The sequence below is a fragment of the Carcharhinus amblyrhynchos genome, chromosome 10 (assembly GCF_965287045.1).
Source record: "Carcharhinus amblyrhynchos chromosome 10, sCarAmb.v2.hapA, whole genome shotgun sequence".
Lineage (NCBI taxonomy): Eukaryota > Metazoa > Chordata > Chondrichthyes > Carcharhiniformes > Carcharhinidae > Carcharhinus > Carcharhinus amblyrhynchos.
The window spans coordinates 77,223,846-77,242,607 of NC_137333.1; the positions used below are offsets into that span (position 1 = coordinate 77,223,846).

Genomic DNA, 18,762 nt, shown 5'->3' on the forward strand with positions numbered 1-18,762 from the left:
CCACAGCACTAACCACTGTGCTATTCATCCATATACAGATGTGCTACAAATAACAAATGACATTCTTAAGAGGAACCATTTAATGCTTGGAAAAACGTATTTCAAGTAAGCAATGCTGACCAGGTCAGGGTGTGTAGTTTGAAAGTTATACTAACCACGATAAAAACATTTCCTGAGCTACTATATATGAAAAACTCTCGGTGATCCCTTTTGTAATGGCATTCTAGGCGACACTTTCAGAGTAACATTATCTGACCTGTTAAGTGGAGTGGCAGCCTAGCTACTGTTACTAGATCAATCAACAAATCTCAGGCTTCTCTTATGAAACGTTGGATGGTGTTCCAAACTTTAAACAGAGACCTACTGTGGCAATCCACTCATTCACCTGGCATCTTGCTAAGGAAGACTAAAGGCAAGTTCTCCAGGATTAGGCAAAATGGTTATAGGATAAAAAGATTAATTCATGCTGAAAAGCAAACTAACGAATCAGTTAGCACTAAAACAAACATCAGAAAACATCCCAAATTTGATTAGATTTACATCCACTATCAAGGATAGTGCGTTACATTATATGAAACTTTATCCTCGATCTTCCAGTCTGATAATGTAGCTCGTTGTGGGCTGATCATTGAATTGTGATAAAAAGCCAATGGCCGGCCTCAAATCTCCTCCCAAACCAAAACACTAACGGCAGCTCCCAATGACCCAGATGATGTAACTGACCCCAACTACAAACTTGGAATCTGTGCCCGTGCCTGGCTATCACACTGATTTATCCAATAAACCCCAGACCTGCCAAGTACTCACCACTACTTTACACAATGCAATACTAGAGCAAGTCGATCCCTAAACTAATGCTGGACATAACACTAAACCAAGTGCTTAAGAGTGTAAATTTCTCACAATAGAACCACACTTACCAATTACATAAGACAGAATTAGGTTCCAGCCAGTGATAAAGGCCCATAGCTCTCCGACAGTAACATAGCTGTAGAGGTAAGCAGAACCAGTCCTGGGGACTCGAGCACCAAACTCAGCATAGCAGAGGCCCGCGAGCACGGAGGCCAAAGCAGCAATCAAGAAGGAGATAACAATGGCAGGACCAGCATTCTCCCTGGCTACAGCTCCAGCCAACACGTAGACACCTGCCCCAAGGGTACTGCCAACACCAAGGGCAACTAAGTCCACTGTCGTCAAACAGCGAGCGAGTCTGGTTTCTTCATTAGTGCAGTCCACATATTTACGGCGAACCAGTTGGCGTCCAAAATAAATAAGCGGCTTACAATCCATCTCGTCAGACCAGATTCACTGAACAACACAAACCTAAAAAGGAAAAGAAATACACTGATGAAAAAGAAAAAAATCCTCCTCCGCTTTTCAAAGTTTTGTTTCGACACTTAGAACAAAACCCAAGTTCCAATTGCTATTTATAAACAAGGTTGAAGGCAGCACTTAATAACGTGTTACAGTGACGTTCTGTATATTTTTAGGGAGACTCAGCCGTAAGTTAACCTGTGACAAGTCACTATTCCATGGATCTTACTTTAAATCATTTCTATCCAAAATATCTTTGCCATTTCCCCCTCCCCAAACACTTCTAATTACCTTGAACATTATTCAGAAAGCATTTTCAACAATCCAGCTAATACTTCAATTGCATTAGCTTCACTGTTAAAGTCATGAACTACTTGTCATCTAATGTACATACATATTTTAAATAAAACCAAAGTACGTATTTTTGACTCAAAACAGACAGACATGTCAGCTTCAAAAAGTAGCTTTCTGAAAACCTACCATCTCGACAACTCAACATTAGTAATAAACGTTTGCGAGGAGAGAAGAGAGCTGAGGCTGCGTCCAGATGACCCTCTTCAAAACTTTGTCAAAGGGTCATCTGGATTTGAAACATCAGCTCTTTTCTCTCCTTACTGATGCTGCCAGACTTGCTGAGATTTTCCAGCATTTTTTCTTTCATTTTCAGATTTCAGCATCCGCAGTAATTTGCTTTTAGTAATGACTGTGCCTATTCTCCACCACTGAGGCAGGTGCCTCATCTGGATAACTAGGTAGAGATCAGAAACCTTGCGAATCAAAAGCACAAACCGAATCCCACCTATCCCTTCGGAGACACGGTCAGTCACCAATCAACGAACTGTACATTCAGTTAAAGGGAGCTGCGTCACATAAATCCAGGCTGAAGGAAGAAAACAACGGCAAGAATTGTTCTGGTCTCAACTCAACAGTGACGGTGTCAACAACCCGCATCTATTGAGTGCCTTCATCATAGAAAAACATTCAAAGATTCGGCAAAGAATTGTAAAGAAAACAGGAACTTTGAGGTTAGGGATGGCGAGATGGTAAGGCAAATGGGGTATGCTCAAAAGAGCATACAAAAGGGAGGGAGGAGGAGCGGTGACATGACAGGGATTTGTGAAGTGGGGAATTTCAGAAAGTGGGGCCTCAGCAATTGAAAGCACTGCAGCCAATGTTGAGGCGAAGGAAGAGCAGCCAATGTTACAGGTGGAAATCCAGATGTATGTAGAAAGCCACACGTTACAGAGCACAAACCCATCCACGTCAGCCCTGAGACTTCACTGAGTAAATGGTCTTTATCCATATTCCCATTTCACGATCGTCTTTTCTGTCAACCATTGTTCACCCAAACCTTAAATTCTCACATTGAGGGAAAACAATCACTAATCCTGGAAGGAATGCCACAGGCTCATAATTCATATTTTAAAAAACACATTCCCTCTCTGCTCCCAATATCTTGCCCTGGAGTATCCACTTGATTGCACTGGTGCTTTCAATACAATTGACCCAAAAAACAGGGAAGCCAATGCTAAAAAATAAAGGTGCTACAAACTACACCGTGTGCAATGTTCTCCATACTCTCTTTATAAGAGACATCACAAGAAGCAGGCCCCAGGGCGAGTTACTCAATACTGGGAGCTTCCGATAATTATGCCCATTTGCAGCCAAAGATACCCCAAAATGAGTGAGAAACATTAACTGAAAATGGAACTTTTGGATGCAAGGACACTAATGGTTATGTTTTGAAAATAAATGCAAGATTACTAAGGAATTCATTAATTCAAGGAATTCAATTTAGGGAATTAAGGAATTCAATCAAATTAATGAATGATTTGGAATAAGTTTAAAATGTCACTTTCAATTCCTTAAAAATGCTGACTCCTGCCAACACAAGATGTCTGCCAGAAGGGTAACTGCTGGAAAATCTCAGCAGGTCTAGCAGCTTCTGTAAGGAGAGAAAAGAGCTGACACAGAGTCCAGATAACCCTTCAACAAAAGCATCACCTAGATTTGAAACGTCAGCTCTTTTCTCTCTTTACAGATGCGGCCAGACCTTTTGGTTTCAGATTCCTGCACCCGCAGTAACTTGCTTTTAGTTTCACAAGACGTCTGCCAATACCTGTCTGCAGATGTGCACTTGTCCGAGCGGGCACAGGAAACCACTGGACTGTGGGATAAACCGGAGCACCCGGAAGAAACTCACACAGACACAAGAACTGCAGGTGCTACACAGGCAGCAACCCAAGCCAGGAATCAAACCCAAGTCCCTGGAGCTGAGAGGCAGCAGTCCAAAGATGTATAGGTTAGGTGGACTGGCCATACCCTTTAGTGTACTGGAATGCGTAGGTTGGAAGGATTAGCAAGGTACATGTGTGACGTTACAGGGATGGGGCCTACGTTAGACTAGTGTGGTCAGTGCAGACTCGATGGGCAGAATGGCCTCCTCCTGCACTGTAGGGTTTCTATGATTCTAAGAATTTCTGCTTTGTGTGCAAAATTTACCCATTTTGCACTAATTTTGAGAAGTATCTGGAATTTTAATTTATTCAGAGTGGCATGATGGCACAGTGGTTAACACTACTGCCTCAAAGCACCAGGTACTCGGGTTCGAATCCCGGTTTGGGTCACTGCACATTCTCCCCATGTCTGCATGGGTTTCGTCCGGGTGCTCCGGTTTCCTCCCAAAGTCCAAAAGACGTGCCGGTTAGGTGCACTGGCCATGCTGAATTCTCCCTCAGTGTACCTGAATAGGTGCCGGAGTGTGGCAACTAAGGGATTTTCATGGTAACTTCATTGCAGTGTTAATGTGGTACTAATAAATAAATTATTGCTGAATGCTTTAGTGCAATTGTATGTTAAAGTAGAATTTTTAAAAATTGTCTTGTTTTAGAAAAGCTCTTGGTATCAGTAAGAATGGCCACCTGTCGCAGTTTGAGCTGATCTTCCCACCAAAACTGGCGGCACGGTAGCAGTGGTTAGCACTGCTGCTTCACAGCTCCAGGGACCTGGGTTCGATTCCCGGCTTGGATCACTGTGTGTGGAGTTTGCACATTCTTCTCGTGTCTGCGTGGGTTTCCTTTGGGTGCCCAGGTTCCTTCCCACAGGCCAAAGATGTGCGGGTTAGGTTGATTGGCCATGCTAAAATTGCCCCTTAGTGTCCTGAGATGCACAGGTTAGAGGGATGTATGGGTGCGGGGGTAGGGGCTGGGTGGGATTGTGGTCGGTGCAGACTTGATGGGCCAAATGGCCTCTCTCTGCACTGTGGAGTTTCTATAATTTCTATGATTCTATGATTTCTATGAAAATTAATTGTTTGAATGTGTGCCCATCCCATACCTGCGAGTAGTCTGATTATAGATCGGCTGTGTTTACTCCGTGCCATGTGTAGTTGTACTGCTTTACTCCATGGCATCGTTGAGTACGATAGAAATCAGAGCTCAAATTAGTTATACTTTAAGTTCCTTAGATACTCCGTTGGCTTAAGATTTTTATTTGTAAAATAAATGAATACAGTGTGTTGAGTTGCATGGGGTATAAAGTAGCAAATCTCTGTAATCTCCCCACTTTCTACATCTTAAAGCATAAATATGTGGGTTGGCCACACTAAATTGCTCCTTAGTGTCAGGAGGATTATAGGATCATAGAATCCTACAGTGCAAAAGGAGGGCATTCGGCCCATCAAGTCTGCACTGACCACAATCCCACCTAAGCCCTATCCAGCTAACTCCCTGCATTTACCCAAGCCAGTCCCCCTGACACTAAGGGGCAATTTATCATGGCCAATCCACCAAACCCACACATCTCTGGCCTGTGGGAGGAAACCGAAGCACCCGGAGGAAACCCACACAGACACGGGGAGAATGTACAAACTCCACACAGTGACCCAAGCCAGGAATCGAACCCAGGTCCTTGGAGCTGTGAGGCAGCTGTGCTAACCCTTAGTAGTCAATGCAGGGGGTTATGGGGATGGGCGGGATTGTTGTTGGGGCAGGCTCGATGGGCTGAGTGGCCTGCATTGTAGGGATTCTATGATACTTTCATATGAAACAACTGGGAAAAAAAAATTTAACAGTTCAGACCCAAGCTGGGAATCAAAGCCAGGTCCTTGGAGCTGTGAGGCAGCAGTGCTAACCACTGTGCCACCACAATGTTTAATTTTTAATTAATCCATGTGTTAGTTTAATTTAGTCCATGGGTACTCATTTTAGATTCCTTAACTATTTATAAAAACATAAGTATGAGCAGGAGAGGACCATATCTTCCCTCAAATCTGCATTGCCATTTAACACAATCATGGCTGATCTTGTCTCAACTCCACATTCCTGTCCAGTCCTCCTTATTCTTTGATAAGAGGTTAAAAATCTACCAACTACAGCCTTGAATATATTTAATGTTGCAGCCTCTGGGGGAGAGAATCCCAAAGAGTCACAAATCTGGGAAGAAATTTCTCCTCACCTCAGTCCTAAGTGATTGCCTCCTTATCCTGAGGCTGTGCCCTTGTATTCTAGATTTCCCCCAGCCTGGGGAAAACAACTCAGTGTCTCACTGTCAGAAGCTTGAATATTTCAATGAAATCACCTCTCCTAAACTCCAGGGAAGGAAGGCCCAATTTCCAACCCTCCAAGCCAAACATATCCTTCCTTAGATACGAGAACAAAACAGTAACTGTGCTTTAGGTGTAGTCTCATCAAAACTTCTGTAACATCTGTAGCAAGACTTCTTTACTGCTGTACTGCAATTCCCTTGCAATGAAGCCCAATGTGCCATTTGCCTTCACAATTGCTGTACTTGTATACTAACTTGCGTTCCTTGTGCGAGTCCATCTAACTCTCCGAGGAACAACATTTTACAAGTTTGGCTACTTTAAATGAAAGGATGTATGTTCCATTCTGCAAACAGCCAGCTTCTACCTACCCTGTCAAAATTTAACGTATCCTTAAATGTGTTGTTGTGATGAAAAGGTCACACCTTGTTCAGCATAAACATTTGCCAATTAAAAAAAATTGCTAACTCTTCAAGAAGTTCAAACAAATCTATTGGCTGTTAAACCCCGAATTTGGCAATAGCTAACCATTACTTAATCCACACAAGACAGTGCTTGGAAACAGCATGCATTCCTTTAAGTTTCTCGATCAACCTTGTTCTCTCCCAAATTCTGACTCAACATGACATTCATCCACTCATCTGAGGAAATTAATCACAGAACAGACACGTTAAAAGCAAGCTGCTGTTAAAAGAAAAATGTGAATGTTCTCTTGAAATTACTACGCTTTCAGCCAACTACATGCAAGCGCAGCCTGGAATTACTCCACGGGGAAGGAGGGTGATGGTTAACATTGCTGCCTCACAGCGCCAGGGACCCGGTTTCAATTCCGGCCTTGGGTGACTGCCTATGTGGAGTCTGCACGCCCTCCCCATGTCTGTGTGCATTTCTTTCAGATGCTCCGGTTTCCTCCCAAAGATATGTGGGTAAGATGGATTGGCGATGCTATATTAATCCTTAGTATCAGGGGAATTAGTAGGATAAATACGTGGGTTACAGGGAATGGACCTGGGTGGCATTGTTGTCAGTGCAGACTTGATAGGCCAAATGGCCTCTTTCTGCACTGATTCTATGAGGGGAACCAATCCAAAACTACATGTATACACCTCCAAGCAGCAAGTAAATAGAAATGTTAATTGGCGAGAGAAATGAGGTTATCACTTCAAAGAGATTAAAATATTGTAGGTTTATGCTAAACTGTTCTCAGACACCATTAAAGGTAACAAAAGCATTTTTTATCTACATAGCCTTGAGGCAAACTGTGAGAAAGCTACACCCACTAGTGTGTAAGATATGCTTTCAGAATGGATAAGGGCAAGAACAACAAGTTTGAGAAACAGACGTTACTTCTCCATGTTAACCTTACAATTCTCAGAATAGCTCTTCTCTGGAAGGAAGTGTAGGAAGTACACACAAGTGCTATGCTTATCCACAGATCTTCCACTGTTGAAGATCATTTTGGGAGCTCTTGTTTGATATAACCTTTATTTACCCAATCTAGGAGTTTGCTTGCAGTAAATGTGGATCCCACTGTGTACATGTTCCACTGAACAAGATTTGTTTTGCTAGTTTCGACACAATTACTAAGCACAAAGACTAAGGAAATTCGGCATGTCTGGTAAAATCGTCACCAACTTTTACAGATGTACCATAGAAGGCAATCTTTCTGATTGTATCATAGCTTGGTATGGTTCCTGCTCCGTCCAAGAGCGCAAGAAACTACAAAGGGTTGTGAATGAAGCCCAGTCCATCACTCAAACCTGCCTCCCATTCATTGACACTGTCTACGCTTGCCGCTGCCTCAGCGAAACAGCCAGCATAATCACGGCTGCCACGCAGCCCAGGCATTCCAACTTCTACCATCAGGAAAAAGATACAAAAGTCTGAGGTCACGGAACAGCTTCTTCCCTGCTGCAGTGAGACTTTTGAATGGACCTACTTTGCATTAAGTTGATCTTCCTCTACAACCTAGCTATGACTGTAACACTCCTTCCTGGATTCTCTCCTTTCCATCTCTATGAATGGTATGCTCTGTCTGTATCATGCGCAAGAAACAATACTTTTCACTGTATACCAATACGTGTGACAATAATAAATTATCCAATTGTGGATTCAAGTCATGTCCAAAATAACCACAGGTAGATAATTCAGAATCATTATATGTTTTGTTCTGCTGGATTCAGTGGGATGCATCGACACCTTCAACAACCCCAATGTATTTTGCAGCTTTAACGCTGACAGGAAAGGTTTTTTAACAAGTGGGACTGAGCACTCAGCAAGGCAAAACCAGCAATTGACTTAATGTTTAGCCCTACCATCTAACAAACACAGGCACCACTTGAACATTCAGAGAACAGAGTGGTGTTAAACTTGTGATAGCAGACCAACAGTGTAAACCTTCAGCTTAAATAAATCCAAAGGTGCGGGTTAGATTGATTGGCCATGCTAAATTAACCCCGTCAGGGGGACTAGCAGGGAAAACATATGGGATTAAGGGAATAGGGCCTGGGTGGGATTGAGGTCAGTGTAGACTCGATGGGCCGAATGGCCACCTTCTGCACTGTAGGATTCTATGATTTAAAGTTTGCTGTCGAGTTGGTGATTTACTAATCCAGTCAAAATCATAAACTTAAACCACAACTAATCCAGCCAATTTAATCTGCATTCTGCTCTTTTCAGTCCTCCCTCCCTGCCCATCCTGATATTCTTCCCTCTCCAACTCCTCTCAATTGGACCCTATCAGATGCTAAACTGAGACCAGTGGCACGGGGGGGCTGATTATCTGTGCATACGTCCCAGTGGATTATTTGAAGTGTGGACAGCTTTTCGTGTCCTGTCTAACAGCCTTTTCTTAAAATTAGTATCACTCTCCCAAAATAAACCAGGCGAACTACCCGTATCTCCATCTTACGGAACAATGATTATGGAGAATTGACCTGTATAATGTCCCTGCACGCAAAGTGACAGCAATTCACTGTATCAATCCAAAACACTGACATGATAAATTATATTTTAAAAATAGTTATGGATTTTTTAGAATGTATGTTGCATTTTAACTCTATCCCTCTGTAAAGAGAAATAAAAATACTTATTTAAAAAAAAATGATGTTTTCTTTTGAAGATAAGACACCCATTGATTATTAAAGACATTTTCCCCTATTTTGTATCTTGATGTGTCGAAGGGCTGGTTGTACAGTATCTTTCCCAGCCCTCTGCACTCTTATTCTTTACACAGTCTGTGAAATGCAAACACCACAGACTCTCTCTCCCCTACTGTCTGGAAACAATGGTTTTCATCAACTTCATGACTTGTCAGCTCCAGGCGGCTCTGAACTTGGGGATGGGCTTTGCTAACCCAGGTACCAGGCCATGCAGTCAACAGGCCTGACCTCGAGCAGCACCAGGTTCTAAAGCCAGCCTCTGGCCGCTTCCTCCTAACTCAGTGTCCTGGCTCAAACCGGCTGGACGCAGCAGCTGGGTAGTATCACTGGGAATAGAAGGGACAGTCACTAGCCAATTAGCACTGTAGCTATCCACTGTAATGATGAACATTCAAAATGTGGACCCAACTAACCCTTCTTCACAGGTAGACCTGCAGCAGTGACATGCGCGTTTCTACGCTCCATCACCTGATCCAAGTTCTTGCAAAATAAGGGTGGATTAAAAAACAATTTTGGAGAGTGGTGAGGGTGAGGAGGTGTGGGGGAAGGAGGAGGAGTGGTGTTTGAAAAGTCTGCACACTGCCTGCCCAGGCCCTGTGCCAAATGAGGGCTGAAAGTTCCCAAACTTATTCCACGTAGGATTTTTGAAAGAACAGAATGCGGACGCCTTGCGCCACAAGTGGACAGTGACTTCATTTTTAAAAAAGCTTTTTGAAACAAAGTATGGAATTGCAGGACCAACCAGATCTAAATGGAGAGCAGAGAATTAGAAATGGTAATATTGTACAATAAACTCCACTAATGTCCACCATTGCTGCTGGATCACATACAGCATGCATTGGGAAACAGTGTTCCTTGCACGTTATACAGACAAAACATATCGTTCGTAGAGTGCATGGGGAGAAGAAAAGCAGAGGGTGCAGAATGTAGTGCCACAGTCATTGCTAGGGTGCAGAGAAAGATCAACTTAATATATGGTAGCTCCATTGAAAAGTCTGATGTCAGTAGGGAAGAAGCTCTTCTTGAGTTGCTTGCCATGTGATTTTGGACTTCTGTACCTTTTCCTGATGGAAGGGAGAATGTCCAGGGTGTATCAGGTCTGAGATTATGCTGGCTGCTTTTCCAAGGTAGCGGGAAGCGTAGACAGAGTCAATGGATGGGCGGCTGATTTGCCTGATGGACTGGGCTTCGTCAATGATCTTTTGTAAGGTATCACAAAATGTACTCAATTTTCAGAAGCGGAGAAAGAGAATTGAGAATTAAGAGTGTAATTCTGAAAATGTATTTTTAGCGAGGAATGTACTGGCGTGGATTGAGAGATAAACATCTTTTCATTACAATAAAAAAGTCATTGATGAATACTTGGGTCTCGATTCAGTTGGTTCACAGTACAGCAAGGGGAGTGGGGCAAGGAAACTTCAATCTGCATTTCTCTCAAACACTCACAATTTAAATATCATGGGATTGAAACCAGAATTAACTGGTCCCTACTGATTAAGCAAGTGTCAGTGACTTGACTTCCCTATGATTGAGAAATACATCACAGAATTAGACCAAAACCAAAGCAAAATACTGCAGATATTGGAATTCTAAAGCCAAAAAAGAGCAAACACTGGATGATCAGGCAGCAGCTGCTAAAAAAACACATTAACATTTCAGGTATTGAAACAAGAACAGGAGATGCCAGAACAACTCAGCCATGTCTTACAACATCTGCGCAAACAGAAACCAGATCAACAACCCAGATTTCCATCGAGTCAGGCGAAAAACAGATGGCGGGTCTGATTCCAGGATTCCAACCCTCTCCCCGGGCTAACTTTTAAAGTGCTTTTAACAGATTTGGGCTCCTTCCTATCAGAAGCCTCCATCTAGCACTCCTGACCTGGCAGGCTCCATTGAGAAATGTCCTTCTCTTCTGCAATTCTCATGGAGTTGAATCAGGTTTTTAAAAAATACGTCGTGCACAGCCCCTTTGTGAACACAAGTGCGCATGAGAGCATCTTTTATAAGGCGGGTTACGGTCAATGAATGTTGTGAACTGGACCACAAGAGATCAAATAGCTTGAGCTGTTAATCAAACAGCGCTTCCTCTGGGGAGCAGATGTTCTCGTATTTTAATGGCTGTTTGGGCCTAGACAACTTGGTGGAGCAGACCATTGGCATGATAAAGATGCCTTAATAAATCAGTCTTTAAAAAAGTTTTTTTTTTGTCACAAGCAGGCTTATATTAACATTGCAAAGAAGTTACTGTGAAAATCCCCTAGTCACCACACTCCTGCGCCTGTTCGGGTACGCTGAGGGAGAATTTAGCATGGCCTAACCAGCACATCTTTCAGACTGTGGAAGGAAACCGGAGCACCCAGAGGAAACCCACATAGACACGGGGAGAATGTGTAGTCTCCATACACCAACCCAAGCTGAGGATTGAATCCAGATCCCTGGCGCTATGAGGCAATCAGGCGACACTCTCCAGTATTCTCCCCACACCATTGTGGTTTGCTGCACTGGAGTTCCACTCCCATCTCATTACAGTCTTGCACATTTACATTATAGCAGATTGAGATATATACAAGGAAGCCCAAAACCCTGATGGCACCATCATGATCAGGTAGCCTCGTCAACTGCCCTTATGGAGCTAACACAGGGACCACGTCAAGCCACGCTAGCCACACGTTTAGCTGCAAACCGTATCCTCATGTATAATTGGTGGCATCACAAGGCTATACACATGAACACATAGAAGTCATGATGCACATTTGGAGAATCGATGGGCCAAATGGCCTCCTCCTGCACCATAACAATACAAGAATACAAATGATAATAGCCCAAGAAACAAAAGTAGTGTTTAGAGAAGGTGTGAATGGCAGAACAACCAACACCTAGGGACTATTCTCCGTATCTCAGGAGTCTCCTCTCGACAAAGACAATAAAATCCATCATGGCCGCCATCCAACTGAGAGAAAAATACAGTATTTGAGAACCAGGATCTCAAACCTGAGACTAAGCTGACGGTTTACTGGATAGCAGTGACCCCCACACTACTACCTGCCTCAGAGATTTGGACAACCTACCACAGGCACCTTATTGGAGGATTACCACCAGCAATGCCTTTGCATAATCTCCAAATCCAGCTGCAAGAAAAGTGGTCCAACATCAGCATCCTCTGCCAGTACAGTGGCACTAATCACTCAAAACCAGCTTCTGCGGGTGGGGCCTGTCATTCATAGCCCAACACCAGATTCCTGCAGCAACCCCACCACCTGGAATTTGGGCACAGCAGGAGGACAGCAGACATGATTTAGGGATGTCTTCAAAGCACTCCTGAGGAAATTAAACATTCCTACAGCCAATCAGGAATCCCTGGCTTGTGGCTGGATCATTCAGGAAGATACCAAACACAGAGGGGTCATTAGGGAAAGGCAGAGGCAAGGCATCTGGGAGAGTGTACAAGCCTCCAAACAACCCATTCAGCAATGTATCAACTGGTCAGTGTACAGCAGAATCTGCAGGTCACACACCGGATTTAATTGGTCACTTCAAGACCCATCCAACTGGAGTGGAAAAACCATCTGTGATCCCGAGGGACTGCCGAGCGGGGTGACCCCACGGAATCTCTGACAGCAGGACACGGAAAGGAAGGCACGCAATGAGTAGCCAAAAACATTAGAGATTTAGTAAATCCACCACCGGTCTTCACTGCTCACTGGGTGACACAGTGATTAGCACTGCTGCCTCACAGCACCAGGCACCTGAGTTAGATTCCCAGTTTGGGGCACTGTCTGTGCAGGCTCTGCACATTCTCCCTGTGTCTGCGTGGGTTTCCTCCAGGTACTCTAGTGCCTTCCCACAGTCCAAAAGACCTGTTGGTTAGGTGCACTGGCCATGCTAAATTCTCCCACGGTGTACCCGAACAGGTGTGGGGCAACTGGGGGATTTTCACAGTAACCTCACTGCAGTGCTAATGTAAGCCTACTTGTGACACTAATAAATAAACATGCTTTACTACAGCTATGGTAGAGACGTGCTGCATGGAAAAGAAAAACTGAACGTCGCTCAGGGAAGAGTTGTGAATTTTTGTCTTAAAATAACAGGTATCAGAACCCTACTATTAAATTACATGGCAATTGGAAGAATACATTTACTGCCAATTTACTGACATTCTTTCTTTGGGTAAGGTTTCATGGGTGTTAGTAATAACTCTTGGTACCATGCCCAACAGGCTGTTTTTCATATAGCAAAGTAAAATACCACAGGTGCTGGAAATCTCAGATTAAAACTGCTTCCAGCGTTTGCTATCAGCGAACCAGGCAATATCCGTGTAAGCAGATTAATCAAGTGTTAGACGAAAGGTCGTTGACCCGAAACGTTAATTCTGTTTCTCTCTTCGCAGATGCTGCTTGACCTGCTGAGCATTTCCAGCATTTTATTTTTAATTTGCATCTACATAGCGAGTGTCAGCCAGTTGATTAATTGCTGGGAGAGGCAGGGGATGGTGAAAGGATGCCAGAACAGCTGACCTCGTTCTCAACCCATATCAATCAAGGAGCGCTGAAAACAAACCAAGGAGCTGCGGCCGGATGGCCCAGATTTCACAGGCAGTGGCAAAACACACACTACTGACCTTGAGGGAAGTTGCGACCTCTGTGGCCTGGATCTTTCCTTCCCCAGTGTCAGTTTGAACCTAGTGTTGAAACAAGGGGACCTCCAGGTATCCAGCACCTCGTCACACAGGAAAAAAGATGGTGACGGAGCAAGGCAACTTCTTGCAAGCTGTCCCCAAAAATAGCCAATCGCATTTAAGCATTCTCACAGACAGCAAACCAGGAAGAAAAATGTGATTTTTCACCTTCAATTTAAAATGTTATAGAAATAAATTAAAAAACTGAATGGGACGCACATTTGGGTTTAAAAGGTTGATGCTGAAGTATCATGAGTAAACTTGGAGAAACTGTGAAATTTGAGACTCCATGAAGCTCACACAAGACAACCAGATTGCAGAGACACCATATTTATGGTCAGTCCACATAATTTCATTGTGTGAATTCCAATTCAGCAGGCATGGAATTTGTACTGATTCTCAGCACTTCAGCATTTAAGTCGCACTGTGAAAACTAATTGCATGGTCCAAGAAAGGAAGCCCATCAGCTTAAATTCAACAAGAGCAGGCTGTCTCCATTCTTTAAAGGCTGGTTTTGCTTTTAAACTACACTAAGTAGATCCCACAGTAGCGCATTCAAGGATGAACACCCAGGTCTTGGACCTCTCCCAGATACCACAAAGCTTCCTCCTCCACTAACACAAGATTCTAAGGAACTGGAATCTGGATTCAAACGTTCTGGTTCTTTCCAGCCAAACAACTTATGTGTTCACTTTAAAAACAGGGCACCCTTTTCCAAAATGGCCACTTCTACAATAGGATCATCCACAGTAATCCGGGAAAAGGTTTTCTGTGCTTGCTTGCTGCACACAAGTTCTCACCTTCGATAGCAAACCAACCTTTTAAAAAAAAAACTAATCCTTTACCAGATTATCCATCGTCCAAGCTGCTGCTCCTAAGCATCTGGTTGGTGCATCAGAGTTTTACTGGACATTAAGCTATGAGTTAAAGTAATAAGAGGGGAAGTTGGGCTAAGTGTAAAAGACAAGTAATTCACACACTGTGACAATGGAACAGGGTGATCACCCCAAGACAAGGCTTGCACAGGAAGAGGAAAGAACAAACTTGTACTGATACTTTCCAATACCATTTTCCTTAACTATTCCCAAATATGTAACATCACCTTGGGGAAGCAATAGCCTAGTGGTATTATCACTAGACTATTAATCCAGAAACTCAGTTAATGTTCTGGGGACCTGGGTTCATTGATGGTGGAATTTAAATTCAATATATGGGGCAGTACGGTGGCACAGTGGTTCGCACTGCTGTCTCATAGCACCAGGGACCTGGGGTTTGATTCTGGCTGGGGTTACTGTCTGTGTAGAGTTTGCACATTCTCCCCGTGTCTGTGTGGGTTTCCTCTGGGTGCTCTGGTTGCCTCCCACACTCCAAAGCTGTGCAGGACAGGTGAACTGGCTATGCTAAACTCTCCCTCAGTGTACTTGAGCAGGCGCTGGAGTGTGGCGACTAGGGGATTTTCACAGTAACTTCATTGCAGTGTGAATGTAAGCCTTCTTGTGACACTAATAAATAAACTTTGTGCTCTGGGATCTGTGGTGTAATAGTGAGCATGTTGGGCTCTAATCCAAGTTCAAATCTCGGTGGAATCTTGCTTTACAGGCACCGTAGTGGTTAGCATTGCTGTCTCACAGCATCAGGGACCCGGGTTTAATTCCTGCCTTGCGTGGCTGCCCATGTGGAGATTACACATCTCCCAGTGTTTCAGTTTCCTCCCACACTTCAAAGATGTGCAGGTTAGGCCCACGGTAAATAGCCATTGGTGTCTCAAGATGTGTTGGGGTTTAGTGGGTAAATACATGGGGTTACCAGGGTCAGGTCTCGGTAGGGCTGTTGTCAGCGCAGACTCAATGGGCCAAATGGCCTCCTTTTGCACTGTAGGGGTTCTATGATGTCAGTCCTTCACTCTATTGCTGGGGACAGAGCAGCAACCTAATATAGCAAGATTCTACCAAGCTACAGTCAGAATTACAAATATAACATGATGGAAACTATTCTAATAATCAAAAAATAAACACTGGCTGGTCATGCTGGGTTTAGAAAACTGTTGAGTTAAAGACAGTGCCCCAGCACCCAAGGTAAAATGACGGGAATCATATGGCCTGCTCTGCAGTCTGATTCATTGGATTGTTGGAGATTAAAGAGAGCTCAGATTTACTGGGAAGGTGTAATGTGCCTACACCTGGAGACAGCAGAAGCAACCTGTGCACTAACAGTGGAGGTTAGGCATTAGTCTGAACGTGCCAGGAAAAAGTGTTAAGAATGTCAAGCTGTAAACAGTTCTGCTTTAAACTATCAATTCGAGAGAGAGTTGGTGTCTGAAATAGCTAATCAGTATTTCTACCTGAATACAAGGCCCAGGTGATTCTTACTGATGAGGGGTGTGTGTGTGTGTGTGTGTGTGTGTGTGTGTGTGTGTGTGTGTGTGTGTGGTGGGTGGGGGGTAGAAGAGACAACAGAAAAAAGGTTAGTCTGTCAGGATCCAGGAGAGGGAGAGCAGCTGCAAGCAGCAAGATGATGTAGTTCACCATGCAGGTGAGAGCTTGTGCTCAAATTGATAAGACCAAAATTCAAGAGGAGTTTAAAGAAGGCTAGAAGATCCACCTAGTTTATGCTAGAGAAAAGTATCTCCAGGGATTAAATAAACTCACTTATAATGACCGTTCTTAGATTAAACATTCAGGGACAAATTAAATGCTTAGTTTAAAGTTGTGTTTTCAGTTAGATAGTTTAAAGTGCAAGTTGCCCAAGAGGGTATTTAGATAATAGTGATTTTAGTCCTTCATTATCTTGTGTCATCCTTTCAGCAATCAATTTGCAGTTGCAGATTCAAATTTCTTCTTAAAAGTTATTACTGTCTATGTAATTCTGACTGTAGCTTGGTAGAATCTTGCTATATTTGGTTGCTGCCCTGTCCCCATGTGAAGCATTTCAATATTCAGCTGCAAAGGCTGTAAAACCAAACAACACTTTCTGCTATTAAAGTTCATATATTAATGTCACAAGTAGGCTGACACTAACACTGCAATGAAGTTGCTGTGAAAATCCGCTAGGTGCCACACTCCGGTGCCTGTTTGGGTACACTAAGGGAGAATTTAACATGACCAATGCACCTAACCAACGTGTCTTTCAGACTGAGCACCTGGAGGAAATCCACAGAGACATGGAGTGACGAAACGCTAATCAGATGGAATAAATTTAAATAAAAGCAAAATACTGCAGTTACTGGGATCTGAAACCAGAAGAGAAAATGCTGGACAATCTCAGCAGGTTTGGCAACATCTGCAAGGAGGAAAAAAGAGCTGACATTTCAAACCCAGATGACCCTTTGTCAAAGCATCATTTGGACCTGAACTGTCAGCTCTTCTCTCTCCTTACAGGTGCTGCCAGTCTGCCGAGATTTTACAGCAGTTTCTCTTTTGAAGTAAATTTAAAAATCAGTCAAAAACTCAATTTGACTGGTTGTTTCTTTGCTGCCACGATGAAGGTATCAAAAACTACAAACACTTCACAAATGTGCAACTTTAACAATGGGAGTTTCCTCAGAGGGTCTCCCAATTGGCCACCAGAACATTGATGAAAACTCCGGATATCTCACACAGCCGACTTTAGGACAAAGTTACCGTGGCCAAGCAGAAAAACTCCCGAGGAAATATAAAGTGCGATAGAACCATCACGTTAAAAACCAAACTGCTGCAACTAAATTGGTATAAAGCAGAAAGCTGAGAGCATTATTCCTCACGTAGAGAGATCGAATCGAGTATAATTTATGTGCCTTTATATGTGTTTCCAGAAAAGGAAAGCTCCGACAAGTCCGAAGTGCTGCTTCAGGACTCATTAGAATCAATCATACTGCGGTAAATACAAAATTAAGAGGCAAGGCACATGTCTGCACAACACAAGCGGCTTTTGAAACTTGCTGGAATCAAACGTGGAAAAATCTATAAATAACACTGCATTTCAACACAGACTTACTAATGACATTACAACAACCTTTGAAGCTCAGGAGATTTAAAATAGCCTGGAATTTAATCCAATCTTGCCTCACCGACACTGCGTACCTAGAGGATTCTAGAAATACAACTGCGTGATTTATCCGTTCTCTTGTGATGCCAAATTGAGCCGACTGCAAAAGTGGGCAAGGTAGGGGTGTATCAAACTCAAGCCAATCAGAGCAGAGTCTGGCACCGACAGGGAAACACTGCCACGAGACAACAAAACAAGAGTGTGTTGAGTGATCTTTAGAAATAGCAGGACAGGGATAGACGCATGGAAAAACAAATGATTCAAATTCCCCCATCATGCAGTCAGAAAGGTGCTTATTTATTGCCGATATTTAGATTGGGCACTCATATTAATGTGCAACGCTGTGTCAAATCTTAGCACCCACTGATATGAGAGCAGGAGGTCTCAAGTTGGTGCGTGAACATAGAACATTACAGCGCAGTACAGGCCCTTCGGCCCTTGATGTTGCACCGACCAGTGGAACCAATCTAATGACCCTCTTACCTAAACTATTCCAATGTTATCCATATGCCTATCCACTGACCATTTGAACACCCTTAAAGTTGGCGAGTCCACAACTGCTGCAGGCAGGGCATTCCACGCCCTTATTACCCTCTGAGTAAAGAACCTACCTCTGAATCCGCCCTATAATTACCACCCCTTAATTGGGTGGTACACTGAGTCCAAGCCAAGGATGACCTTTCTAGATATATCCGATGAGATGGCATTTCTTAAGGCACGTTGCCTGGAATTTTACCAGCTTGCCCACCACTGGAATCGGAGGGGCAAGGGACAGAGCATGGGAAAAGTGGGATTTTATGGTTTCAGGAAAGCCATTTTAAATGCTGGGTCCCACGGTAACACAATGGTTAGCACTGCTGCCTCACAGAGTCAGTGACCTGGGTTCAGTTCCGGCCTCGGGTCACTGTCCGCGTGGAGTTTGCACGTTCTCTGTGCCTGCGTGGGTTTCCTCCGGGAGCTCCGGTTTCTTCCCAATGGTGTGTGGGTTAGGTGGATTGGCTATGCTAAATTGACCTTGGTATCAGGGGGACTAGCAGGGGAAA

The 18,762-nt window shown here is 43.6% G+C and overlaps 1 protein-coding gene across 3 annotated transcripts in view; it reads right to left on the bottom strand.

Moving 5' to 3' along the window:
- Nucleotides 1-18,762, bottom strand: part of LOC145349088 (high affinity cationic amino acid transporter 1-like) — an 85,493-nt gene that overhangs the window by 32,533 nt on the left and 34,198 nt on the right. For all 3 annotated transcript variants that reach the window (XM_080197416.1, XM_080197418.1, XM_080197417.1), the window contains exon 2: nucleotides 921-1,323. In XM_080197416.1, coding sequence (XP_080053542.1) covers nucleotides 921-1,290 — 370 coding nt within the window. In that variant the 5' untranslated portion in view covers nucleotides 1,291-1,323. The remainder of the gene's footprint in view (nucleotides 1-920; nucleotides 1,324-18,762) is intronic.